At 52.4% G+C, this 27,250-nt stretch overlaps 2 protein-coding genes across 2 annotated transcripts in view; both read left to right on the top strand.

The window, feature by feature from the left end:
* ANO1 (anoctamin 1) overlaps positions 1-6,076 on the top strand; it is a 198,083-nt gene extending 192,007 nt beyond the window's left edge. Inside the window, exons 26-28 of the mRNA XM_008017193.3 lie at positions 365-549; positions 3,475-3,580; positions 5,692-6,076. Coding sequence (XP_008015384.3) covers positions 365-549; positions 3,475-3,580; positions 5,692-5,958 — 558 coding nt within the window. The 3' untranslated portion in view covers positions 5,959-6,076. The remainder of the gene's footprint in view (positions 1-364; positions 550-3,474; positions 3,581-5,691) is intronic.
* A 12,724-nt stretch (positions 6,077-18,800) lies between these two features.
* On the top strand, positions 18,801-22,954 carry FADD (Fas associated via death domain). Its single transcript, XM_037998892.2, has 2 exons — positions 18,801-19,275; positions 21,664-22,954. The coding sequence occupies exons 1-2, from the start codon at positions 18,990-18,992 to the stop codon at positions 22,002-22,004; spliced, it is 627 nt and encodes a 208-aa protein (XP_037854820.1). The 5' UTR covers positions 18,801-18,989; the 3' UTR covers positions 22,005-22,954.
* Positions 22,955-27,250: the final 4,296 nt, after the last annotated feature.

Below are 27,250 nucleotides of genomic sequence, written 5' to 3'. Positions count from 1 at the left end.
ATGGTGTGGGTGTTAGCAGGCCCTGTTTTGACAAGAAGAAAATGGAGGCACAGAGAGATTGGGTGATTTGCCCAAGGCCACACAGTCAGCAAGAGCCAGCCAGTGTCTGCCTGGAGCCTTCTCTCCTAGGAGTGCGCTGTTCTGGCCCCCAGGCACTCTCCTTCAGCTGCCAGGGGGCTGAGAGTAGCACCCATGACCCTGTATCCGTTCACCCAGCATGCCAAGGCTGTGCAGCTATGGTCCCCGCCAGGGGCAGTGTCACATGGCCAGGGCCCAGTGTGGCCGTGGACGGGTCACCCCAGTTGTGGCCAGCCCTTCCACGCCCAGGCTGGGGGTCCCCCTCACTGTCACATCCCCTGTGCAGGCCTTCGTGATCTCCTTCACGTCTGACTTCATCCCGCGCCTGGTGTACCTCTACATGTACAGTAAGAACGGGACCATGCATGGCTTCGTCAACCACACCCTCTCCTCCTTCAACGTCAGCGACTTCCAGAACGGCACAGCCCCCAATGACCCCCTGGACCTGGGCTACGAGGTGCAGATCTGCAGGTACTGCTCTCTGCTCCCCTCTTTGAAAAGCCATGTTTATGGGGTTTCTGGGAGAGCCTGGGTTTGGACGGGGCTCAAATCAGGGGCAAGTCAAGAAACAACGCAAACTCGCTTAAAAAGAAGAAGAAAAAAAAAAAGCCTGGTGCAGTGGCTCACACCCGTAATCCCAGCACTTAGGGAGGGCCAGGCAGGAGGATCACTTGAGCTGAGGAGTCAGAGACCAGCCTGAGCCACATAGTGAGACCCCATCTCTACAAAAAAAAAATTAAATAGCTGGACCTTGTGGCACGCACCTGTAGTTCTAGCTACTTGGGAGGCTGAGGTGGGAGGATCAATTGAGCCTAGGAATTTGAGGCTGCAGTGAGCTATGATTGCACCATTGCACTCCAGCCTGGGCAACAGAGTGAGATTCTATCTATAATTAGTTAAATAAATAAATAAATAAATAAATAAATAAATAAATAAATGCTTGAGGGGAGGAAATTAGAGGTGATTTACCAGTTCCTATAACTAAGAAGCCCAGGATAGCTTCAGGCATGGCTGGATCCAGGAGCTACAGTTTGCCATCAGGCTCCACTTTGATTTCCTCTGCGTAGCATTGTTCTCTTGCTGGTGGAAAGGATCCCCAGCAGCTCCTGGCTTAAATCCTCTCTGCTCTGCAGTCCCTGTGGGAAGACTTTCTGTTTGTCAATAGTAAAAATCCAGAGACTGAGTCTTACTGCCTCATCTTGAGTCAAATGTCCATTCCTGAACCAACCACTATTGCCACGAGGAAGAGGGCTCTCCTTGGCTTGGCCTGGGTCATGTGCCAGGGTGAGAGGTCACAGAGAACTGGGGGGTCCTAAGGAAAACTGGGGTGCTATGACTTGAAGAAGAGGAGACAGATGCTAGCAGGCAAAGCCTTGAGCACAGAATAAAGAGGAATGAGCTGGTGCATGTGGCTTCTGACACTGGGAGGACAGGGCTGCTCGTTCCCATGGGAAAGCAGGTTGTGCAACTTCTGCCTGGCCCAGCAGCTGGCACCACAGCCGTGGCCCAGCCCAATCCTATCTCAGGGGTTGACAGCTCAGTGCCAAATAGGCCCTCGGAGACTCCCATCCAGCTCCCTCCAGAAATCAAGCTCCGTGGCAAGGGCCCTATCTGTTGTGCACCCCCCTGAATTCTCCATCCCTGGAGTGGGGTCTGGCACATAGTAGTTGGTCAATAAATGCTTGTGACGTAAGTAAGTGAGGGAATGCCCAGACTGAGGCCCAGAGAGGTCAAGTGATTGCCTAGGGGACACACAGCAAGGTGGCAGTTGGAGTGGGTGAGCACCAGGGATGTGGGTCCAGGCCAGGGCTGTGCCTGCAAATCCAGGTGGACCTTCCCCTGGTCTCCCCGACTGACCTCAGCTTTTAGTGACCAGCAGGGGCACAAACTGCAGCTGAGCCCCTGGAAACCCTGCCCCTCGTGGGGGCGTTTTCTGTCCAGCTTTGGGAAGCTTTTCCAATGAAGGGTGGGGACGTCAGCTCCATTCGAGCGAAGTTCCAGCTGATGTGTGGCATCCCCCAGATTCAGGGAGCCATGGAGGGAGGGAGGCCCTAGGCAGAGACCTCACCCTGAGCCCACAGACCCTGGGCGTCTCGGGGTCTCTCAAAGAGGAAGGGGCTGGGGAGAACTGGAGCATGGGTAGTGGTCATGAATGGGGCGAGTCTCCTTCCTAAGGCTCCAAGCATATCCATGGTCAGTGGCAGGACCTTGGCGGGGCAGGGGGTGTGAGTGATCTTGACTCTCCAAGCAGGAGATCAGTCAGCTACATCTAAAGCTGGTAACGAGAACCGGGGGCAGCTCGCGTTCTCTCGAGATAAGGCGGTGAGGACCAAGCAGCAACCCTGGAGGAGGGAAAGCAGCCCCAGACCCGGGCAGGGCAGGGCGGGCCGGGCCGGGCTGGCTGCCTCACAGGCCTCTGCCTGCACCAATGGAATGCTTAGCTTCATTCTTTCGCAAATGTTTGATAAGCTGTTTAAGTGACTTTGATAAAATGTTCAGGGTATTGTTTTGCTGGGTGTTTTGGTTGTTGTTTGGTTGGCTTTTTTTTAGAGACAGGGTCTCACTTTGCGGCCAGGCTGAAAAGCAGTGGCGTGATCAAAAACTCACTGCAACCTCCCGGGCTCAGGTGATCCTCCCACCTCAGCCTCCCGAGTAGCTGGGAAAGCCGGCGTGCGCTGCCATGCCCGGCTAATTTTTGTATTTTTTTTGCAGAGACAGGGTTTTACTGTGTTGCCCAGACTGATCTCTGACTCCTCAGCCTGAGATTACAGTGCTGAGGTTACAGGCACGAGCCACCCCTCCTGGCTGATGAGGTGCTCAGGGCTTTTCTTCAGTAGTTTCCCTCAAAGAGGGGATAGACTGCAGAGGTGGTTTTCAAACTGTGTTTCATGGAACCCATCCTGGAGCTCTGTGGAGCGTGAGGGTTGGGGTGAGGTTCAGGGAGTTCAAGCTTAGGGAACCCCCTGCCCCCGCCCGACTTCAACCAAGTAGGCTCTGCACTCTTGGGACCCTACTGGAGTATCCAGTGAGACTTCTTTTGGGAGCAGAGGCTCCACTGCTTTTAAAAGTTTGGAATCTCCTGGACCACATGGTCCCTGCCCTTGATTCTGTGAGCCCACGGCTGGGCCCGGGGGATATTTCCTGCCACATATGTTTTACACGAAGCCCCTCAGGTCCTGCCTGGCCCGTGGGGGGTCCTGACCACCCCCCTCCACTGTGGAGAGACACTCCCTGGGTGCGGGGCCGCGGGCTGCTCGTCCAAGAGAGGGCTGTCCTCCCGGAGGCAGCTGCACACCAAGCTGAGCCTCTCCCAGGCGTCCCTCGAGCTGCCTGGCTCCAGCCAGAGCCTGAGCCCCGCCGAAGTCCCACCCTCGACTCCACCACTGTCTTTTGTAGGTACAAAGACTACCGAGAGCCACCGTGGTCGGAAAACAAGTATGACATCTCCAAGGACTTCTGGGCCGTCCTGGCAGCCCGGCTGGCATTCGTCATCGTCTTCCAGGTATGGTGCGTCCCTCTTTGTTTCCGGTTTGAGGATGGGGGCACTAAGGGACCACCCCGTGCCCACAGTCTGGAAGGCACAAGCTGCTAAAGCCGGGGGTTCAGAGACTCCTCCAGAGGCCTGGAGAACTTGCTCTGGGACACCCGAGGAGGGGACCTGGCCGACCCCAGGCCCCCTGCACCAACAGGGCCCAAGACAACCTCATGAGAGAGGAAGGCAAAGAGAGGGTCCGGATGAGTGCCTGCAGAAGGGTTCTGACTCGCTGGTGGGTTTAATCCAGTAGAAGTGTCTTTATTGAAAGAGACAGGGGCCAGGCACGGTGGCTCACACCTGTAATCTCAACATTTCAGGAGGCCGAGCCGGGCAGATCACCTGAGGTCAGGAGTTTGAGATCTGCCTGGCCAACATGGTAAAACCCTGTCTCTACTAAAAATACAAAAATTAGCCAGGCATGGTGGTGGGTGCCTGTAATCCCAGCTACTTGGGAGGCTGAGGCAGGAGAATCACAGGAACCCAGGAGGCAGAGGTTGCCGTGAGCTGAGATCATACCATTGCACTCCAGCCTGAGCAACGAGAGTGAAACTCCATCTCAAAAGAAAGGAGAGAAAAAGAGAGAAGAAAGGAAGGAAGAGAGAGAAAGAAAGAGGAAAGAAAGCAAGAAACCAAGTGAGAGGAAGGAAGGAAGGAAGGAAGGAAGGAAGGAAGGAAGGAAGGAAGGAAGGAAGGAAGGAAGGAAGGAGTGAGTAAGGGAAAGAAAAAAGAGAGAAAGAGAGAGAGACATGGAGAAGGGGGACTCTACCTCTGTCCCTCTTGTTCTCATACTGTGTCTGTGGTAGCAGGCAGAACCAGGACAGACAGAAGGGCAGTGGGTTCTCAGATGACCCCAGCCACAGCCAACAGCCAGGGGACCCAGCCCCAGCTGGCCCAGCCTCTGGGGTAGGGTCTGGGCCAACTCTCTGAGGCCAGAGGGACTCCCAGTGGAACAGGAACCCCTGCTAGGGTGCCAGCTATGCACCAGCAGCTGAGGTCCCAGAGAGGGGGCCCCTGGGCTATGGGCACTGCCAAGGTTCTGCTCACTGGTGTCCCTCTAGCCTTGATTAAGTCAATGCTAGGAAGGCAGTGGGCCGAGGGCTCTGATTCTGGAATCCCCAGGACTGAGTTCAAGTCCCAGCTCTGTCACAGGGCAGGCCCTTCCACTCCTCTAAGCTCAGCGGCCTCATCCATCAGCTTTTCACAGCAAGCGGTGTAAAAGGTGTGTGGGGCTGGGTTCCGCAGGCCAGAGCCTGAGAGCCCAGCAAGGAGGGGTCTCGGCCAGAGACAGCCCAGCCTTATCCCAAGGGAGCCCCGGAGCATGCATGGCACCCCAGACCTGGCCTTACCTGGAGGCAAGGCCACCCCTAGATGGGCCGGTCACTGCTTTGGGCTGACCAGGCTGGGAAGAGGGAGATGGGAGGGGGCATATGTTCTGCAGCTGCGAGCATGAGCAGCCGGTCCCAGCCACAGCTGGGGACTGGGAACGCCAGCCAGGACAAGACACCAATCCAGGGGGCACCAACACCGCCCATGGCGGGAACCTGCTCAGCCCGGGGTGCTCACACATGCTCGCTGGACAGACGTTCAGCAAACGACAAGATTCCATTTTTCCATAAAAACTGACTTGTGTTGCCTTCTATCCACCAGAAATGTCTCCACGGAGGTGGTAGATGTTCAGGGGGGCCCTGGGAGGCTTTGCAAACTAAAAGTTTGATCCATATGTGGCTATTTCCAGTTTCATGCTTTTCCCCAAAGCCTCGATGCTTGTTAGATTTGGTGATGAGTGACCCATCAGGTCACTTCCTGAGTCTCCTGGTCGAGGAATTCAGAATGACTCAGGTGATTTTCCCAATTACTGAGTTCACATGCGTTCGAGAAAGTCGGCCAACATTTCCCAAAGGCCTGCCGGGTGGTTCTGTGCCTCCTTTATACCTTCTGGGGACTGAGGCCCAGGGAGGTCAACAGGCCAGGAGGTCATGGGGCGGCGCTCCACCAGGTAGGGGCCAGGCAGAGAGCTCGGGAGCACTTCCCCAGGCGTCATCCTCCCCGCCGCCACGCACTGCCTCTCCTCCTTCCAGAACCTGGTCATGTTCATGAGCGACTTCGTGGACTGGGTCATCCCGGACATCCCCAAGGACATCAGCCAGCAGATCCACAAGGAGAAGGTGCTCATGGTGGAGCTGTTCATGCGGGAGGAGCAAGACAAGCAGCAGCTGCTGGAAACCTGGATGGAGAAGGAGCGGCAGAAGGACGAACCGCCGTGCAACCACCACAACCCCAAAGCCTGCCCAGACAGCCTCAGCAGCCCGGCCCCCAGCCATACCTACCACGGGGGCGTCCTGTAGCTATGCCAGCGGGGCTGGGCAGGCCAGCCGGGCATCCCAACTGACGGGCACCCTCTCCCAGGGGCAGGCGGTTTCCCGCTCCCACCAGGGCCCGGTGGGTCCTGGGTTTTCTGCAAACATGGAGGACCACTTTCCGATAGGACATTTTCCTTTCTTCTTTCTGTTTTCTTTCCCTTGTTTTTGCACAAAGCCATTATGCAGGGGATTGTTTTTAATCTGTAGTATTCAAGATGAATCAAAACGATGGCTGGTAATAGGGCAATAAGGTAACAAAGGCAGATGCTTTGCAGAAAGAATGCTTGCAATCTTGAGTCTCCCTAGCAGTGAAAAGTGAGCAGAGGCCCCTAGAAACCCTCCTCTGAATCCTCCTAATTCCTTAAGATAGATGCAAAATGGTAAGCCGAGGCATCGGGCAAAAGCTGGTGCGATGCTTCAGGGAAAATGGAAACCCCAACCAAAAATAATGATTGATTCTGGTTCCAAAAGGTGTCACCTGCCTGTTTCAGAAAAGTTAGACTTTCCATTGCCTTTTCCTCCCATCAGTTCAGCGGCTGAGAGAGAAGGTGCCCCATCCCCGAACCGCACAGGGGGCGTGGGAGCATCCCAGTTATTCCTGGAAAGCGAGAAGGGGGCACAGGTGTCCCTGGTTAAGCAGGAACCAGCACCCTTGGCATCCCTGGCAGACTCCCCGCTGTCAGCCACACACCTGCCCCCTCACACCAAGCTGACCTCACAGTTGGTCGTCTTCCTTATGGGACAAAACCAGTTGACCAGAAAATGGGCAGAGAGACAGGACCTCAGAAGCGTTAAAACAGATGGTGTCAGGGTTTCAAGAAGTCTTAGGGCTTCCAGGGGTCCCCTGGAAGCTTTAGAATATTTATGGGGTTTTTTTTTCAAGTATCAATTATATGGTAGATTGAGGATATTTTTTCTGCAGCTTAAAGGTGGAGGGAGTTTGTTAAGCGAATAGCGTTGAGAGGAATTTAAAATACTGTTACTACCAAAGAATTTTATTAATAAAGCCTTCTATTTTGGTAACACTTCTCTATATTTTTACTCACAGGAATGTCACTGTTGGACAATTATTTTAAAAGTGTATAAACCAAGTCTCATAAATGATATGAGTGATCTAAATTTGCAGCAATGATACTAAACAACTCTCTGAAATTTCTCGAGCACCGAGAGAAACATCATTTTAGCAAAGGCCAAGAGGAAAAACAGAAATATATTTGTCTCGAACACGTCATTGATGTGATGTTGACATTCCCTTTAATCTGCCAACTGTGATCAAAGTTCATAGGTGTCATAGATTTCCATTATTTGCTAAAATCATGCAATCTGATGCTTCTCTTTTCTCTTGTACAGTAAGTAGTTTGAAATGGGTTTTGTATATAAATACTGTATTAAAAATTAGGCGATTACCAAAAATCCTTTTATGGAAACCGTTTTTTAAAAAAGTGAATGTACACAAATCCACAGAAGACTGTGGCTGGACATTCATCTAAATAAATTTGAATATACGACACTTTTCCCACTTGAATGCTGTCTGCCTGACGTCCGCCTGGGAAACTCACAGGCCGTCCCCAGAGTCCAGTGGGCCCTGCAAACTCAGCACTGACTGACAGGCGTCTCTTTCCTTTGGTGCCGGCCTGTGCATGGCTCTAAATGTTTTTGGGACTTTGTCTCTCTCTGCGTGTGTGCATTTGTGCATGCACACGTGTGTGCCTATTCATTTGCATTTGTTTTGCATGTATCATGTGCACTCCTGTTCACATTTGCTCGTGTGCATGTGCCTGTGTGTTTACATGTTTGTGTGCATCACGTGTGTATGCATTTGTATTTGCTTGTATGTGCATATGGGTGCAGGTGTGTGTGCACGTGGACACGTGTGCATATATGCATGTGTGTATGTCTATGTGTGCATGCACGTGTGTATGCAGTGTGTGTGTGCTTGTGAATGCTTGTGTTTATGTGTTTGCATGGTTTGTGTATGTATTATCCATTCTCACCCTGCTATAAAGAACTACCTGAGGCCGGGTGCGGTGGCTCACACCTATAATCCCAGCACTTTGGGAGGACAAGGGGGGTGGATTGCTGGAGGAGTTCAAGACCAGCCTGGCCAACATGGCGAAATCCTGTCTCTACTGAAAAAAAAGTTAGACAAAAATTAGCTGGGCATGGTGGTGCACACCTGTCATCTCAGCTACTGGAGAGGCTGAGGCAGGAGAATCACTTGAACCTGGGAGGCAAAGGCTGCAGTGAACTGAGATCGTGCCATCACACTCCAACCTGGGTGACAGAGTGAGACTCCATCTCAAAAAAATATAAATAAAGAGAACAACCTGAGACTGAATAATTTACGAAGAAAAGAGGTTTAATTGACTCACACTTTTGCATGCTTGATAGGAGGCATGACTGAGAGGTCTCAGGAAACTTAACGATCATAGCAGAGAGCAAAGGGGATGCAAGCATGTCTTCACAATGCTGGAGCAGGAGAGAGCGAGTTGGAACGTGCCACACTTTCTGACCATCACATGTCCTGAGAACTCACCCACTCTCATGAGAACAGCATGGGGGAAATGCGCCCCATGATTCAACCACCTCCCACCAGCTCCCACCCACAACACATGGGGATTACAATCTGACATGAGATGTGGGTGGGACACAGAGCCAAACCATGTCAGTGTGCATCACCCCAGGGTTCACACGCCTGTTTGCCTTTGCCGGTGTCTGTATATGTATATGTGCTGGTGTGTGTGCATATGTGCTGGTGTGTGTGCATATGTGCTGGTGTGTGTGTGTGCATATGTGCTAGTGTGTGTGTATGCATATGCGTATGTGCTGGTGTGTGTGCATATGTGCTGGGGTGTGTGTGCATATGTGCTGGTGTGTGTGTGCATATGTGCTTGTGTGTGTGTGTGCATATGTGCTGGTGTGTGTGTGCCTATGCGTATGTGCTGGGGTGTGTGTGCATATGTGCTGGTGTGTGTGCATATGTGCTGGTGTGTGTGCATATGTGCTGGTGTGTATATGTATATGTGCTGGTGTGTGTGTGCATATGTTCTGGTGTGTGTGTGCATATGTTCTGGTGTGTGTGTGCATATGTGCTGGTGTGTGTGTGCATATGTGCTGATGTGTGCACATATGTGCTCGTGTTTGTGCACATATGCTGGTGTGTGTGCATATGTACTGGTGTGTGTGTGTGCATATGTGCTGGGGTGTGTGTGTGCATATGTGCTGATATGCGCATATGTGTTGGTGTGTGTGCATATGTGCTGGTGTGTGTAGGTGCATATGTGCTGGTATGCGCATATGTGCTGGCATGTGTGCATATGTGCTGGTGTGTGTACGTGCATATGTGCTGGTGTGTGTATGCATATGTGCTGGTGTGTTTTCGTGTGCTTGTGTATATGCACACATGTGCCACATATTCCTGTGTGTGTGTGTGTGTGTGTGTTGGGATGAGGGATTGTGGTCACATTTTCTCAGCAGGCTCTTCCAAGAACCCCATATCTCGACCTCTGATCCCACAACCCAACAGACTAGTATTTAGGATTTCATGGACCCCAAATTTCTCCAAAACCTTTTGAGACTGACCTTGGGTTGCCAATGTTTTCATCTGGGCAAGTGGGGACATGTTTTTAGAACCACCACCTATAATCACTATCACTTCATAAAAGAACGTATTTAACACCAAAATATCAGCAAAGCAGTCGGCACTTGGGAATGGGGACATTGTCGTTGTGTGGCCCTCGGCGTGGTCCACCTTCCCTTCACCTCCAGGACAAGACAGAGCCTCTTCCGACCTGCAGCAGGCCTCGGGCGCCCCCTTGTGCTGGCTCTCCTCAGCACAGCGCCTTGCCACCTTGGTCGGGGCATCCTCCTAAAGCTTGGGCCCCACATTCTCGATCCTGTAGGGAGGGCCCAGCGAGAATGGTACCCAGGATCGGCACCACGGGAACCCCCTCCCTCTGCCCTGTTGTCTCCATGGGTCCTCCCAGAGCCTGGGAGGGCACAGGTGGGGACTTTCAGCCACACCTGATAGATGAGGAAACAGGCTCTTGACCAAGATCTCAGGGTGCTTTAATGCCAAGTCTGAAGGCCAGACCTCATAAGCATGTATGGAACATTCAAGAAACATTTATTGAACTCCTACTGTAGGCCGAGTGCAATGGCTCATGCCTGTAATCCCAGCACTTTGAGACACCCAGGCAGGAGGACTGCTTGAGCCCAGGAGTTTGAGACCAGCCTGGGCAACATAGCAAGACTCTGTCTCTACAAGAAATAATAAAAAAAAAAAATAGCTGGGCATGGTGGCGAGCACCTGTGGCCCCAGCTACTCGAGAGACTGAGGTAGGAGAATCGCTTGAGCCCAGGAGGTCGAGGCTGCAGTGAGCTATGATTGCATCACTCACTCCAGCCTGGGCAAGAGAGAAAAACCCTGTCTCAAAAAAATAGATAAAAATTAGACCAGTTGCAGTGGCTCACACCTGTAATTCTAGCACTTTGGGAGGCCGAGGTGGGCGGATCACTTGAGGCCAGGAGTTCAAGATCAGCCTGGCCAACAGAGTGAAACCCAGTCTCTACTAAAAATATACATATATACAAAAAAATAAAAAATGAACTCCCAGTGTGTGTCAAGCATTAGGACGAGAAAGGTGAAGAACAAGGATACAGCGCCTTCCCTCCCACATGACATCCTCACAAAGGAAGTCCAATGCTGAACCCGAAAATCAACCGTGGAACCAGACAACTTCAGAAAAGGGATTGCTGATGAAAATCCAGCAGGGAGTGTGACTGACTGAGGGTGACTACGCTGTGCAGGGAGGCCCCTTGGGACCTGAGCAATGCGGAGCCAGAAGCACACACCAGAGGGGCCAGCAGGTGCAGAGGCCGAGGCAGCAGCTGCTGGACAGGCTCCAGGAAAAGAGGGGTGGGGAGGTGACAGGAGACGCAGGAGAGGTGGCTAGAGCTGACTCATGCAGGGCTCCGGCTGAGTGGAGACTTTGAACTTGGTGATAGGTGCCATGGGCAGGGCTGGGCGGTGCCTATGAGGGCAGTGATGGGATCTGACTTATGTTTGAGGTCATGGCCGCTGTAGGGTGGAAACTGCAGCCAGTGCCGCTACCATACAGATGGGCACAGGAGGCTCGGAGAGGCCCAGGGCTCCACCGCAGTCATCTGCAAGCTGGCAGCACACAATCCTTGGACCCAGGAGCCTGGCATGAAAAGTCTTCTACTACTGGTCCCTGGAGTACTGTGGCTGGGGGCAGGGCTGGGGGTGAGCCCAGTGGGCCCTGAGGTCTGAGGGCACCAGCTGCACCACCAGGCCTGGCAATGACACACTGATGGCCAGCCATGCGGGTTCCGCTGCTCCGCTCTGAGGGTGGAGGCTGACCATGAATAGCATCCAGCCCAAGACAACCTCTGTTTGGTAGGCTCAGTGCATGTTAACTTTTGAAGTTAATTTAATATATAAAGACCAGGCATTTAAAGTCCACGTCTGTATGTTCTCCTGAGAAATCATACCTCTACTGCACAGTCCCACGTTCACCAGGTCTCATGCTCACATTCGACTGCGGCCCGGCGGGGCCTGCCCTTCCCGAGTCTCCCCACCCTCCCAAACATGCCTGCCCACTGGCTATGGGGGCAGCTGAGGCTGGGGCCCTTCTAGACAAGCCTCAGACCAAGGTCCCTGTCTGCGGATCTGCAACCAGCAGTGGGATTCAGAGCTTGGCCAAAGTATGTGCTTGAAGCAGGGCTGTCTCCACCCCAAGGCTAGACTCAGAGCCCTGCCCAAAGCACTCACATCACCAAGTCCCACACACACACTCATCTTCAGGCCCCCAGGAGTCATTTGTGTGCCCCCAACCCCAGGTGGTACGTGTCCTCACATGTCAGGCAACATTTACCTGCCCGTGTTTTGAAAGAGCCACAGCAAAGAAGATAAACGTTAACACTTGCCAGAAAACTGGCCAGAAGGAAGTACTGGCACAGTGCCAGGCACAGAGGAGGCACCAGGAAGTGCTGAATTAATGAAGAAGCAAGTGGGGAATAGATGGATAGATGGATGGGGGATAGATAGATGAACATTTGGATGGTGGATAGATGGATGGGTAGATGGAAGGATGGATGGATGGATGGATGGATAAATTGATGGATGGATGTGTGGGTGGGTGGATGGATGGATGGACGGATGGATGGATGGATGGTGGATGGGCGGATGGATAAATAAGTGGATGGATAGACGGATATGTGGATGGATGGATGGTGGATGGATGGATGAGTGGATGGATGGATGGATTGGGTGAATGAATGAATGTGTGGATGGAGGGAGGGAGGGATGGATGGATGGATGGATGGATGATGGGTGGATGGATGTGTGGATGGATTGGGTGGGATGGATGTGTAAATGGATGGATGAATTGGATGGACAGATGAATGGATGGATGGATGGTGGATGAGTGAGTGGATGTGTGGGTGAATAGATGCATGATTGAATGGATGGATGGATGGATGGTGGATGGGTGGATGGATGTGTGGATGGATGGACTGGGTGGATGGATGTGTGAATGGATGGATGGATTGAGTGGATAGATGTGTGAATGGATGGATGGATTGGATGAATGGATGGATGGATGGTGGATGAGTGAGTGGATGTGTGGGTGAATGGACGCATTGATTGGGTGGATGGATGGATGGATGTGTGGATGAATGGTGGATGGATGGATAGATGGTAGATGGATGGTGGATGGATAGATGAATGGATAGAAGTATGGATGGATGTGTGGATAGATGGACAGATGGATGGATGCTGGATGAATGGATGAATGGATGGTGGATGGGCAGATGGATATGTGGATGGATGAATGGGTGAAAGGATGGATGGATGGATGGATGGATGGATGGATGTGTGGATGGATGTATAGGTGGATGGTTGGATAGATGTGTGGATGGATGGGTGGATGGATGAATGGATGGGTAGATGGGTGAGTAGATGGATGGATGGATAGGTGGATGGATGAATAGATGGGTGGACAGATGAATGGATGGAAACTAGACTGACAACTGAATCTTTTTGCCTTCGAGCTGAATGGGCCTCAGGATCAAGTTAGCAGCGGTGTTGGTGGAGGAGGTAAGGGGGTAGTAGAAGGTAAACCTGATGCCTTCTGACCTGAAGACATGCTCACAGCAAGCAGTTCACCCCCACTCGCTCACACAGCCTTGGCAGAAGAGCAAATGGCAAAGAGACAGCTTATGCCTGGAGACATAGGACCAGCCCAGGCATGTTCATCTGGCTTCCTCAGATGGGATGGTGTCTGCTGCCCCTGCCAGAGCCTGCCCAGAATGCAGTCATGGGGCAAAGGCTCAGCAGACACTCTGATTTCCTCAGCCCTGCCAAGTCATGTATTTACTACTGTCCATCTCCCTTCCCTTCTCCCTGTCTCCCCCAAACAATTTTCATTAAGTGCACAAAGTGTACAATCAACTTCCACAAAAAAATACACACTTTTGGGGCTGGACACAGTGGCTCACACCTGTAATCCCAGCACTTTGGGAGGCTGAGGTGAGAGGATCCCTTGAGTTCAAGAGTTTGAGACCAACCTGGGCAACATGGCAAGACCCTGTCTCTACAAAAAATAAATTTTAAAAAAAAAGCTAAAAATTAGTCAGGTGTGGTGGCATGCACCTGTAGTCCCAGCTACTTGGGAGGCTGAGGTGGGAGGATGGTTTGAGCCTGAGAGATCAAGGCCGCAGTGAGCTGTGATGTCACTGTACCCCAACCTGGGCGACACAGAAAGAATTGTCTCCAAAAACAAAAACTCACTTCTGTAGCCAGGACTCAGACACTGAATGTCAACGCACGTCCTAAGTATCCCCTCAAACTCCTTTCTCCCAGTGGCTGTAGCCACTACCCGGACCCAGTTCCAACCTCTGCAGCAGAAATTCTTTCTCCTGCTTTTGCTTGTTGGTGGCTGCTGCCCTCTGCTGGCTGCCTGCAGGAGATGCACTCAGGGAAGGGAAAGGCCCCGCACCTGGCGTTGTTGTGTTGTGTTGTGCTGTGTTGTGTTGTGTTGTGTTGTGCTGTGTTGTGTTGTGTTTGTTGTACTGTGTCGTGCCTTTTTGAGATGGAGTCTCACTCTGTCACGCAGGCTGGAGTGCAGTGGTGTGACCTCAGCTCACTGCAACCTCCGCCTCCCTGGTCCAAGTGATTCTCCTGCCTCAGCCTCCTGAGTAGCTGTGACTACAAGCACCCGCCACCACGCCCGGCTAATTTTTGTATTTTTAGTAGAGACAGGGTTTCACCATATTGGCCAGGCTGATCTGGAACTTCTGACCTTGTGATCAGCCCGCCTCAGCCTCCCAAAGTGCTGGGATTACAGGCATGAGCCACTGTGCCCGGCCTTAGTTTTCCATTAGGTTGGTGCAAAACCACAATTAGTTTGCACCAACCTAAAATATTTGCTGTGGTGGCAAATTACCACCACCTCTGCGGCCCAAAACAACATGAATGTATTCTCTTACTGTAGGTCAGGTTTCTGGCACAGGCCTCACTGGGCTAAAATCGACGTGCCTACAGGGCTGGCTCCCTCTGGAAGCTCCGGGGGAGAAGCCATCCATGCCTTCTGCAGCATCCAGAAGCCCCTGTCTTCCTGTCTGTGACCCCTTCCTCGCCACGTCTTCGTGCTGCCTCTTCTCTGGTTCTTCTTTTATGAGGATTCATGATTAGACTGGGTCTGTGGGGATAAACCAAGACAATCTCCCCATCTCAAAGTTCTTAATCTTCACGGCTTTATTTTATTTTATTTTATTTTATTTGAGACAGAGTTTCAGTCTTGTCACCCAGGCTGGAGTGCAATGGAGCAGTCTCGGCTCACTGCAACCTCCACCTCTCAGGTTCAAGGGATTCTCCTACCTCAGCCTCCCAAGTAGCTGGGATTACAGGCGTGGGCCGCCACGTCCAGCTAATGTTTGTATTTTAGTAGAGACGGGGTTTCATCACATTGACCAGGCTGATCTTGAACTCCTGACCTCAGGTGAGCCACCCACCTCGGCCCCCCAAATTACTGAGATTATAGGCATGAACCACCGCACCCAGTCTCTTCATGGCATCTTAAAGTCTCGTTTGCCATGCAGATGAACAAGCTGCAGATCTGGGGATCAGGGTGAAAAACACTGATAAATTGCATTTTACAGGCGGTCCACGAAACATAGCTGACATTTGAGATGTATGTGTGCTTGGTTTGTGTCGTCACGTAGTTAACTGTGTGCTGGAAGAAGTACACCAGAACGTGAACAGCGGGTGTAGGCGGGTTGGTAGTAGGTGATCTGCCTCCCTCCTTCCCAGAAGTTCAGCATAGTGGTTAAGGGTGGACTTTGGCACCGCACGGTCAGGGTTTCAGAACATGGCTCTGCCATCGGTTAGCTACACAATCTCAGGAATGTCCATCAGCTTCCCTGTGCCTGAGTTTCCTCATCTGTACAGTCGTAACACAGTGCCCAGCCCACACGGCTGTCAGAGCTGCAGGAGCTGGTACACCTGCTAATGGTGTCTCAGAATTGCCAGGAGCGGTCCAAGCAGCACCCTGTCCTGTGAGACCACCTCCCCAACTCTACAAAAAACGTAAAAATGAGCTGGGTGTGGACCAAGCTTGGTAGCTCATGCATGTTGGGAGGCCAAGGTGGGTGGATCACATGAGGTCAGGAGTTCGAGACCAGCCTAGGCAACATGGTGAAACCCCATCTCTACTAAAAATACAAATATTAGCCAGGTATGGTGGCGCGTGCATGTAATCCCAGCTATTCACGAGGCTGAGGCACAAGAATCACTTGAGTCCGGGAGGCAGAGTTTGCAGTGTGCTGAGATCATGCCACTGTACTCCAGCCTGGGTGACAGAGCAAGGCTTTTTTCAAAAAGAAAAAAAAAAAGAAAAAAGAAGTAGCTGGGTGTGGTGGTGCACACCTGTAGTCCCAGCTACTTGGGAGGCTGATACACGAGGATCACTTGAGCCCAGAAGGTTGAGGCTGTGGTGAGCCATGATTATGCCATGCACTCCAGCCTGGGTAACAGTGAGAGCCTGTCTCAAAAAGGAGAAAAAAAAACAAAAACAAAAACAGAAAGTAGTAAGAATTGAAAGGGAAAGAATTGAAAGAATTGACTGGGATCCTTGCTGGTAGAGATGTCAAGTGGTACAGCCACTGTGAAAACAGTTTGGTGATTTCTAAACAAATATTAAACATGGAATTAGCACATAATCCAGCAATTCCACATCTGGATGTATCCCCAGAAGTGAAAGCAGGGACTAGAACAGATATTTGCACACCCATGCTCATAGCTGCATCATTCAAACAACTAAAACACAGAAGCAATCCAAGTGTCTCTCCATGGATGAACAGATCGACAAAATGTGTTCTATCCATATAATGGAATATAATTCAGCCTGAAAAAGGCAGGAAATGCTGACACGTGCTACTGCATGGATGAGCCTCTGAAGACCTTATGCTCAGTAAAATAAGCCAGCATACACTTGTAGTCCCAGCTACTCAGGAGGCTGAAGCAGGAGGCTCACCTGAGCCCAGGAGTTTGGGGTTGCAGTAAGTGATGATTGCACCACTGCACTCCAGCCTGGGCAACAGAGCAAGACCCCGTCTCTAAAAAATATAACATAGACTGGGCATGGTGACTCAGGCCTATAATCCCAGCACTTTGGGAGACCAAGGTGGGTGGATCACTTGAGGTCAGGAGATCGAGACCAGCCTGGCCAATATGGTGAAACTCTGTCTCTACTAAAAATACAAAAATTAGCCAGGCGTGGTGGTGAGTGCTTTTAATCTCAGCTACTGGCGAAGCTGAGGCAGAAGAATGGCTTAAACCTGGGAGACCAGGGGTTGCAATGAGCCAAGATCGTGCTGCTGCACTCCAGCCTGGGCGACAGAGGGAGACTCTGTCTCAAAAAAAAAAAAAAATGTTTAAAGATAAAATAATAATAACAAGCCAGTCACAAACAGACAGAATACTGCAGGATTCCACTTACATGAGGCCCCTAGAGTCATCGAATTCATAGAGACAGAAAGTAGAACGGGGGTCCAGGGGCTACGGGAGGGGAATAGGGCATTACTTAACGAGTACAGTTTTCACTTTGCAAGATGAAGAGGGCTCTGGAGATGGGTGGTAGTGGTGGTTTCGACCATGTGAATGAACTTAACGCCACTGACTTGTTCACTTAAAAATGGTTAAGATGGTCAATGCTATTCTATGTACATTTTATCACAATAAAGAAAAAGGAAGGCCAGGCACAGTGGCTCAAGCCTGTAATCCCAGCACTTTGGGAGGCTCAGGCAGGCAGATTACGAGGTTAGGAGTTCAAAGCTTGCCTGGCCAACAGGGTGAAGCCCCGTCTCTACTAAAAATACAAAAATTAGCTGGGTGTGGTGGTGCACGCCTATAGTCCCAGCTACTCGGGAGGCTGAAGCAGGAGAATTGTTTGAACCCGGAAGGTAGAGGTTGCAGTGGGCCCAGATGGTGCCACTGCACTCCAGCCTGAGCCATAGATCGAGACTCTGTCTGAAAAAAAGAGAAAAAAAGGGGATTCGTGGTTGGGGGGGGAGGGGAGGAGTAAATGCTAACGGGTTTCTTCTTGGTGTGATGAAAATGTCCTGAAGTTAGACAGCAGTAAGGGTTGCACAACCTTGTGACCACATTGAAAACCACTGAAGTGTAACTTTAAAAGGGTGAATTGTATGGTATGTGAATTATATCTCAATTAAAAAAACAAACTCAACTGGCATCACCCCCTGCCCCACCCTGTAGTAAAGCTGGGTCCTTGTTGGCTGGTGAGGGCTCTCCTAATCTGCACCCCCTCCTCACCTCCAGACCCACCGCCTTGCTGCTCCTGGAACCCCAGCCCTCCCCTGTGCTCTGCTCTTCTGTTCTCCGTGTGCCCAACTCTTCCCCCCACACCTACGTACTTGGCTCCTCCCAGCCTTCACCTGTACCTTTACAGAGACCCCATCAGACCACCCGGCCCCCCACCCTCCATACGCCCACCCCGTGAACAGACTCCCTTTCCCCTGGCTCTTCTGAATTTCTGGCATACTGTATGATTTCCTTGTTTTTATTTTTTAATAGAGATGGGGTCTCGCTATGTTACCCAGGCTGGTCTCGAACTCCTGGGCTCAATCAATCCTGCCTCAGCCTCCCAAAGTGCAGGCATTGCAGGCTAAGCCACCATGCCCGCCAGGACCTTATCTTCTGGAGCGTGTCGCTTTTGTACTTATGATGTAAACTCCGGGCACGCAGGGACCCTCGAACTTCGCTAATGTGTCCCCAGCCCCTACTACCTGACACAGTAGGCGCTCAATAATGTTGATTTAATAAAAGACTGTTAATTTGGAAATCATGTATTATTTAAATCACATTTTGAAACACAAATAAACTTCTGAGTAGTGTTTTCTGCACACACAAGAGGTCCCCAGGTGCACCAAAGAACGCATTTTCCACGTTTGTCCCTAAACGTTAATGCATAAGTAACGTTTGTCACTAACAGGTGTGAGGTCACGTGACGTTCGGGCTGCGCCCTCCCTGGCCCGACCCCGCCCTGCACACAGTAGTGCCGCACTGCGCTTTGCAAACAGGTGGACTCTGCAGAGGCGCAACCGCCCTCACCGCAGAGTTGAGCCGCCGGCAGTCTCTGGACACCCAAGCCCCACCTCCCACCCGGAAAAGAGACGATCTGCCGGGCGCAGGCGCAGGCGCAGACGCCACGCCCGGCCGCTGCGCCGCCAACCAGGGCGGAAACGGCTACGGCTTCGCTCGGGGCGCATGCGCGGTTCCCGGAGTTTTTCGCGAGATAACAGTCCAAAAGGCGCCCCGGTCGACTTCCGGTAGGGAATTCGGCACCGGAGTGCACGGCCGAGGGTGGAACTTTGGGCCGCTGGGCAAGCGACGATACCTGGCCAGGGCCAGACAGTCGAAGACAGCGGGCGCGCGGACGGCCGGGCCACAGCCCCGACCGCCTGCAGGCCCCGCCATGGACCCGTTCCTGGTGCTGCTGCACTCGGTGTCGTCCAGCCTGTCGAGCAGTGAGCTGACCGAGCTCAAGTTCCTATGCCTCGGGCGCGTGAGCAAGCGCAAGCTGGAGCGCGTGCAGAGCGGCCTGGACCTCTTCTCCGTGCTGCTGGAGCAGAACGACCTGGAGCCCGGGCACACCGACCTCCTGCGCGAGCTGCTCGCCTCCCTGCGGCGCCACGACCTGCTGCGGCGCCTCGACGACTTCGAGGCGGGGGTGGCTGCCGGGGCCGCGCCTGGGGAAGAAGGTGGGCTCCGGGTCGGGCCGAGGGAGCCAGGGCCTGGTCGTCCGGGTGTAGGTGCTGCGAGGCTCCTCCCGTTGGCCTCCAGGCGCTTCCCCTTTGCCGGGTTTGATTTGCGTGGGTTTTCTCCGTTCAGCCCTTGCTTTGCAGATGGGAGAGCCAAAAACGCAGAAAAGTTCACTTACTCAAGGTTGCAGGGCCTGGTCGCGCCCAGTTCTTTTTCTTCCACCCCTTTCTGCCCGGGTAAATTAGAAAACTCACTGAAGAAAAGGTGAGGAGGAGTCAGAGAAGGTGCGGGGGAGGGGCAGAGGTTGGGTGAGCCTGCGCGCATCATTTCCCTTCTGTCTCGGAACATATCCAGGGAATGCCCTTCTCGGCTGTCTGAGAGTAATACTGTCATTCAGTAACTCTTACCCAGGGGCTTACGGTGAGCCGTTTACCCCTCTCACTGCCAAATATAATTTTCGCAGTAGCCCCGTGGCTGAGATACTGTTACCTATCACTGTTCGCATTTTACAGAGGACAGGACTGTGGCTCACAGGTCAAGTGGCTTGCGGAAATGCGTAGCCGATGATTAACAGAGCTAGGCTTGGACCAAGCAGTCTGGCCTCCGGATGGGTGGTGTTAGTGCCTGCACTGCCACTCTGGTCAAGTTCATTGTGGAGTGGCTTCCTGTCCTGCTCTCGGTCACTCCCTCTCCACCCTCGCCTGTGGCTTGCGGCAGCTTCCAGGATAAAAATGAGAAACCCTGAGTACAACAGTTTCTCAGCCCTACCCCCTTGTTCTCAGAGGCGGGAGAGGCTTGGGGAGTGCACTGGGGACGCCTCTCAGAGGCTTTCAAACTGTGGCCTGGAATCAACCATTCAGTCACGAATCAGGGCATCAATGTGACACCATGGGTTTCACTCTATAAGGACTGGTGCCTGTTCAGGGCATGGTGGACAGAACAGCTCTCTGCCTGAAAACAGTCAAGTCCAGATTTTAAAAAAACAAAAGTGCTGAACAAGCACAACAGGACGGGATTCATGGATATTTAATGTCTGGAAAAACACTGATAAATTGCATTTTACAGGCGGTCCACGAAACATAGCTGACATTTGAGATGTATGTGTGCTTGGTTTGTGTCGTCACGTAGTTAACTGTGTGCTGGAAGAAGTACACCAGAACGTGAACAGTGGGTGTAGGCAGGTTGGTAGTAGGTGATCTGCCTCCCTCCTTCCCAGAAGTTCAGCATAGTGGTTAAGGGTGGACTTTGGCACCGCACGGTCAGGGTTTCAGAACATGGCTCTGCCATCGGTTAGCTACACAATCTCAGGAATGTCCATCAGCTTCCCTGTGCCTGAGTTTCCTCATCTGTACAGTCGTAACACAGTGCCCAGCCCACACGGCTGTCAGAGCTGCAGGAGCTGGTACACCTGCTAATGGTGTCTCAGAATTGCCAGGAGCGGTCCAAGCAGCACCCTGTCCTGTCTCTCCTTTCCTCTCTTCATGTTCCAGAAACGGCCTTTTATGGTCTTGTGACCAGCTCCCTGATCTCAGTGGTGATGTCAGCAGATGAGGAGTATGGTAGCCAGGGACTGAAGACTGGTGGTCAGTCGGAGCAGCTTTCGAAATAACAATTGGAGTGCCTACTAGTTTCCTGTGATTGCCATAACAAATGATCACAAATCTGGTGGCCTAAAGCAATAGAAATCTACCCCCTCAGTCTGGAGGCCAGAAAACTGAACGAGCAGGGTGCCACAGACCCGCACACCCTCAGAATGCTGTTGGGGAGGGTCCTTCCACGTCTTCCGCTTTGTGGTGGCTCCAGGCATTCTTTGACTTGTGGCCGCTTCACTCCAGGCTTGCACAGCCTTCCCTGTGTGTCTCCTACAAGGATGCCTGTCACTGGTGCATCCAGGTCATCCAGGATGATCTCTCAAGACCCTCAGCTTACCTTTGCAAAGACCCTTTTTCCAAAGAAGTTAACCTTCATGCTTTCAGCAATTTCACATGAACATCCCTTGAGGTGACATCATTCAACCTGCTATAGGGCAGGATGTGGAGTCAGCCCTATTTTCTTCCCTCCGACAACTCCCCACCCCCGTCCCTCAGTGTCTCCTGCCCTCAGTAGGTAGCTCTACTGCAATTTCCTTTGGCACTTGAGTCTTCAGTGGGCCACACTCCTAGGATAGTATTGGAGAGCAGGGGGTTTGCCTGCGGTGGAATCAGGCCACTCTTGGGCATTTGGTGAGAGCCCCTCTGCTGCCAGGCGGCTCTAGTCTCTGCGGAGGAGCTCGTGTAGGTACCTCTGTCCCCTGAGCACTCGGTGTCAGTGCTGAAAAGCCCTGGGGAGGGTTGTGGGGTTGCTTGTGTCCAAACCCCCGGTAAACCGCTCTGTTCTTTCCTTCTCAGACCTGTGTGCAGCATTTAACGTCATATGTGATAATGTGGGGAAAGACTGGAGAAGGCTGGCTCGTCAGCTCAAAGTCTCAGACGCCAAGATTGACGGCATCGAGGACAGATACCCCCGCAACCTGACAGAGCGCGTGCGGGAGTCACTGAGAATCTGGAAGAACACAGAGAAGGAGAACGCAACGGTGGCCTGCCTGGTGGCGGCTCTCAGGGCCTGCCAGATGAACCTGGTGGCCGACCTGGTACAAGAGGTTCAGCAGGCCCGGGACCTCCAGAACAGGAGTGGGGCCATGTCCCCAATGTCATGGAACTCAGACGCATCCACCTCCGAAGCATCGTGATGGGCCGCTGCTCTGCCCTGGTGGACCACAGGAATTGGCACAGCCTGGAGTTCGGTTCTCTCCAGAAAGGTAGCCCAGCACTGTGAAGACCCAGCAGGAAGCCAGGCTGAATGAGCCACAGACCAGCTGCTTCTGAACTCAAGCTGCATTTATTGATGCCTCTCCCGCACCAGGCCGGGCTTGGGCCCTGCACAGGTATTTCCATTTCTTCCTCACTATCAGTCTGAGCAAGATCCTGTTGTTTCCACTAAACGAACTCCTACGGGAGTAGCTGGAAAGTTGGAACCGTGTCCAGCACAGAAGGAATCTGTGCAGATGAGCAGTCTCACTGTTACTCCACAGCGGAGGAGACCAGCTCAGAGGCCCAGGAACCGGAGCAAAGCAGGGAGGTGTGGGAGAACTGGGATATGAACCCCGGCCATCCGACACCAGAGCCCGTACTCAACCACTGTGTCGTTCTGCTGCCCCCGCAGTTGGCAGCGAGGCTGTTTTGTCCTATTTCCTTGGAGGCCACCGCGGCAGACCTGGACACTAGGGTCAGGTGGGGTGGTGTGGCGGGGAGAGGTGTTGCTGGGGTCGGGGTGGGGAGTGGGGTTGGGGTGGGGAGACCTGGTTGGCCATGGTCCAGCTCTTGGCCCCTGCGTGAGTTGAGTCTCCTCTCTGAGACTGCTAAGTAGGGACAGTGATGGTTGCCAGGACGAATTGAGATAGTATCTGTTTGGTGCTCATGAGTGACGGACACACAGCACTCTAAATCTTCCTTGTAAGGATTATGGGTCCTGCAATTCTACAGTCTCTTACTATTTTGTATCAAAACCACTATCTTTCTGATAACAGAATTGTCAAGGCAGCAGGATCTTGTGTCTTTAAAAAGCAGTCCTCTTGTTTCTAAGGTAATCCCGTTAAAACACTTGACTTTACAACTTCCATATTACAAAGAATTTTCCATTCCTGTTGGTGATTCTTTCATTTCGGATATGCTGGATATTCCCGGTACCGCCGGTTTCAGGATCCCTGTCAAGGGCTCCAGCCTGGGATGGGGCGGCTGGATTTCCTGACAGCTCGCTAGCTGCTCATGAGCAGGGTCTGCCCTTAGCGAATGGTGGTCTGCTAGGGTAGCTTTTGCCGCTCTTAGAATTTCCCTGCCCCACCGAGAGAATCAGAATCAAAGCCAAGTGGCTGTTCTCTGTCCCAGTTCACCAGCTGTGACGTGGGAAAGTCCAGTGTGCCGTGCTGTAGGTGGGATCTCAGCCAAGGCCGCAGGACACTGTCCACACTAAGCTGTGGACCCTGGCCTTTGAGCCCCTCCACGCTGTCGCCTGACACTTCCGGATGCCAGACACCTTGCTAGGAGCAAAGGCCACAGCAGTGAATGGGACAGAAGTGGAGCCCCGCTCCGTTTGCCTCGGAAACCTAGCAGAAACAAGCTTTCCCCCGTTCATCACTAGCTTGGGTGCCGCCGTGGAGCTAAGCTGGTTGCCATCCCAAAATGGCATAGCCTGACCTCCTACACACTGTGCACCCCCGACCCGGCGCACGCCCGCTCTCAAGGCGCAGGTCAGGGCTAGTTCTGTAGAGAACAGACACGTCGCGCCTCACTGTCCCTAAGTGTGAGCAGCTTGGCTTTGAGGAAGAGATTTTCATGCAGTGAGTGGGAAAGTAATTTTTTTTTTTTTTTTTTTTTTTTTTTTTTTTGAGATGGAGTCTCACTCTGTTGCCCAGGCTGGAGTACAGTGGCACAATCATGGCTTGCTGCGACCTCCACCTCCCAGATTCAAAGGATTCTCCTGCCTCAGCCTCCCGAGTAGCTGGGATTACAGATGTGCACTACCACACCCGGCTAATTTTTTGTAGTTTTAGTAGAGACAGGGTTTTACCATCTTGGCCCGGCTAGTCTCGATACTCTGACATTAGGCGATCCACCCATCTCGGCCTCCCAAAGTGCTGGGATTACAGGTGTGAGCCATCGCACCCAGCCTGGGTTTCCATTCTCAGTAGTCCTGCCTGTCCTCCTTTCGGGGCCACCACTGTCCATGTCTAGGACAGGGGAAGTGTACCAGCCCCTGGCAGCAAAGCCACAGAGAATGGTGACATGCAGCAGACTTGCTCCCTGGGGAGAACTCAGCATGGACAAGAAACTGCCCCCAGAAGACGCGATTCAAAGCCAGGTCGAAACACCCATTTGTTCAGCCAACCCATCAATCCATTCACCAAGCATCTGCCATAACGGCACTGGGCGCTGCACTGAGGCTACCGCAGAGCCAGACGGGCAGCTGTCCTCAGGACACAGAATGTTCTTCGTAAAACAAAAGGGAGCAGTGTAGAACACACATCCGAGGGTACAGAAAACTCAAATGCTTCTCTGGGCACTGCAGAAGGACAGGTGACGGTGGCACGTATTTGATCATGGCAGTTATTTTCTGGATGATAAGCTGTGTATACTTTTTGTACTTCTACATTTTCTTTTCCTTTTCTTTCTTTTTTTTTTTTTAATGAGATGGAATTTTGCTCTTGTCGCCCAGGCTGGAGTGCAACGGCGCGATCTCGGCTCACTGCAACCTCCGCCTCCCGGGTTCAAGCTTCTCCTGTCTCAGCCTCCTGGAGTAGCAGGGATTACAGGCACCTGCCACTATGCCTGGCACATTGTTGTACTTTTAGTAGAGACAGAGTTTCGCCATGTTGGCCAGGCTGGTCTCGAACTCCTGCTCTCAGGTGATCCACCCGCCTCGGCCTCCCGAAGTGCTGAGATTACAGGCGTGAGCCACCATGCCCGGCCACTTTCCACATTTTCTATGATTTTTTCTTTTTCTTTTTCTTTTTTTTTTGAGATGGAGTCTCACTCTGTCGCCCAGGCTGGAGTGCAGTGGTGTGATCTCGGCTCACAGCAAGCTCCACCTCCCAGGTTCACGCCATTCTCCTGCCTCAGCCCCCCGAGTAAGTGGGACTACAGGCACCCACCATTATGCTCGGCTAATTTTTTGTATTTTTAGTAGAGACGGGGTTTCACTGTGTTAGCCAGGATGGTCTCGATCTCCTGACCTCATGATCCACCCGCCTCTGCCTCCCAAAGTGCTGGGTTTACAGGCACAAGCCACCGCGCCCCGCCGTATTTTTCACTTTTAAAAAATTGTCTGCCAGATACAGTAGTAGGTGTAACCTGAACCATTTGATGGGGCGTGTTTCCGGAGAGCAGGGGAGAACATGGGTGTCAGTCCTGGCTCAGTCCCTTCGGCCTCCATCCCTCTGAAAGGGGCCACTAGATAAATTTTAATTGCTTGCCAAAATCTGGGGCAACTTGCTTCTCAGCCTTCAAAAATAAGCAGTGAGGCTGGATGCAGTGGCTCAACTGTAATCCCAACACTTTGGGTGGCCAAGGTGGGTGGATCACTTGAGGTCAGGAGTTTGAGACCAGCCTGGCCAACATGGTGAAACCCTGTCTCTACTACAAAAATTAGCCGGGCGTGGTGGCACATGCCTGTAATCCCAGCTACCTGGGAGGCTGAGGCAGGAGAATCACTTGCACCCGGGAGGCAAAAGCTGCAGTGAGCAGAGATCGATCGCACGTCTGCACTCCAGCCTGGGTGACAGAGCAAGACTTCGTTTCAAAAAATAAAAATAAGCAGTGAGATTTCGCCCAGAACCCCAGAGGCCAGGCCCCAGGTCATTCTGTTGCCTCACTGGCCCACAGAGCCCTTGAGCCCAGCTTCTGCCTCTGGTCCTGAGATGTCGCCTCTCACCCCGCTGTCTCTGCAGCTGAGACGGGAGAGGCAGAGGCAGAGCGTTTGCCTGCCACTGACATGAAAGACTGCTCCAAGGGGAAGGCGTTCTGGATCTTCAGAACCTCTCTGGGACAGGACAGCACCACCCCCCGACCCTAAGTGGAGGCTGCTGCAGTTTTTGGACATGGATTTCTTAAAGCAACTTGAAAAACAAATTCCATGTTCTTTTTTTTTTCTTTTCTTTTACTATCAGGTAGAATTTGTGTTTCTGGAAAAGGTACACACAAATCTCAGGCTTACTTGAAAGCTGGAGGTAACAGCCGCCTCTTGCTCTCTGACTCCTTTTTCCCCTGAGAAAGAAGAGAGAAGACGAGTCCAAATGTCTGTGCTTTGTGGGGGACTTCAAGGGAATTTGATAAGCGTTTCCTGAAACCCAAGGGTCGACCCTCTGGTCTTCAGGTTCCGGCAGCCTCCCCGCTTCCTGCCCTTCTGCCTTCTGTTACACAGTGCCCCTCCACGCCACACTCACACTGGCTGCCAGATTCTCACGGCCACCCCTCTCCAGGCCTCACTCCCTGGTGCTCCTGAGACCACACCCCTCACAAACTCTACTTGCTGAAGTCACAGGCTGCTGCAGCTTTTTTGTTCTGTCAGAATCTCTAGGGCATCTGACACCTTCCGTGACCATTCTCTCCAGGAGCTCTTCTCCCCGCTCCCCGCTGTACTCCTCTCAGGCTCCCTCATGCTCTCCCCCAGCCCCAGCCTCATGCCTCCTCTAGGGAGCACAGCCGTTTCTTAGCCTCACCTATCCTGGGTCCCTAGTACCTGCCAGGTATCTCTCTAGCCCAGATCTTTCTCTTGCCCCAGACCCCAGCTGCCTAGGGGCAGCCTCACAGCGGCTGCTACAGCAAACTACCACATAGTTACCGCCTTAAACAGCACACATTTATCTTATGGTTCTGGAGGCCAGAGGTCCAAAGTGGCTCTCCCTGGTCTACAGATCACGTGTCAGCAGGCTCCTCCTGGAAGACCTAGATGAGAATCCATGTCTTGCCTTTTGCATCTTCTAGAGGCCGCCTGCAATCTTTAACTCATGGCCCCTCCCTCCATCTTCAGGTCCACAGACGAGCATCTTCCCATCTCTCTGACTGATTCTCCTGCTTCTCTCTTACAAAAACTCTTGTGACTGCATTGGGCCACCTGGATAACCCAGGATCCTCTTCCCATCTCAGCATCCTTAATTTAAACACATCTGCAGAATTTCTTTGCCATGTAAGGGAACATATTCACAGATCCCAGGGATTAGGACATGGGTACTGCCAGGCATGCAAGCCACACCTCACATTCACCTCCCTGCAGTCTGAGTCGCGTTCCATGCCTGACACCACCGTCTAGTCAGTCGCCCAAGCCACAAACCCTCCTTCCTCTCCCCACTATCACTCTCTTCCGTCAATTAAAACTGAGCCCTGAGACAGGTGCAGTTGCTCTCATCTGTAATCCCCGTACTTTGGGAGGCTGAGGAGGGAG

This window comes from Chlorocebus sabaeus, chromosome 1, assembly GCF_047675955.1.
Source record: "Chlorocebus sabaeus isolate Y175 chromosome 1, mChlSab1.0.hap1, whole genome shotgun sequence".
Lineage (NCBI taxonomy): Eukaryota > Metazoa > Chordata > Mammalia > Primates > Cercopithecidae > Chlorocebus > Chlorocebus sabaeus.
Note: the sequence above shows the minus strand (reverse complement) of the source record. Positions and strands in the feature narration are given on the sequence as shown.

Coding starts and splice junctions, on each gene's coding strand:
- FADD (XM_037998892.2), top strand. CDS start 18,990: ATGGACCCGTTCCTGGTGCTGCTGCACTCGGTGTCGTCCAGCCTGTCG. Junction 19,276..21,663: donor GGCCGCGCCTGGGGAAGAAG/GTGGGCTCCGGG, acceptor TTTCCTTCTCAG/ACCTGTGTGCAGCATTTAAC.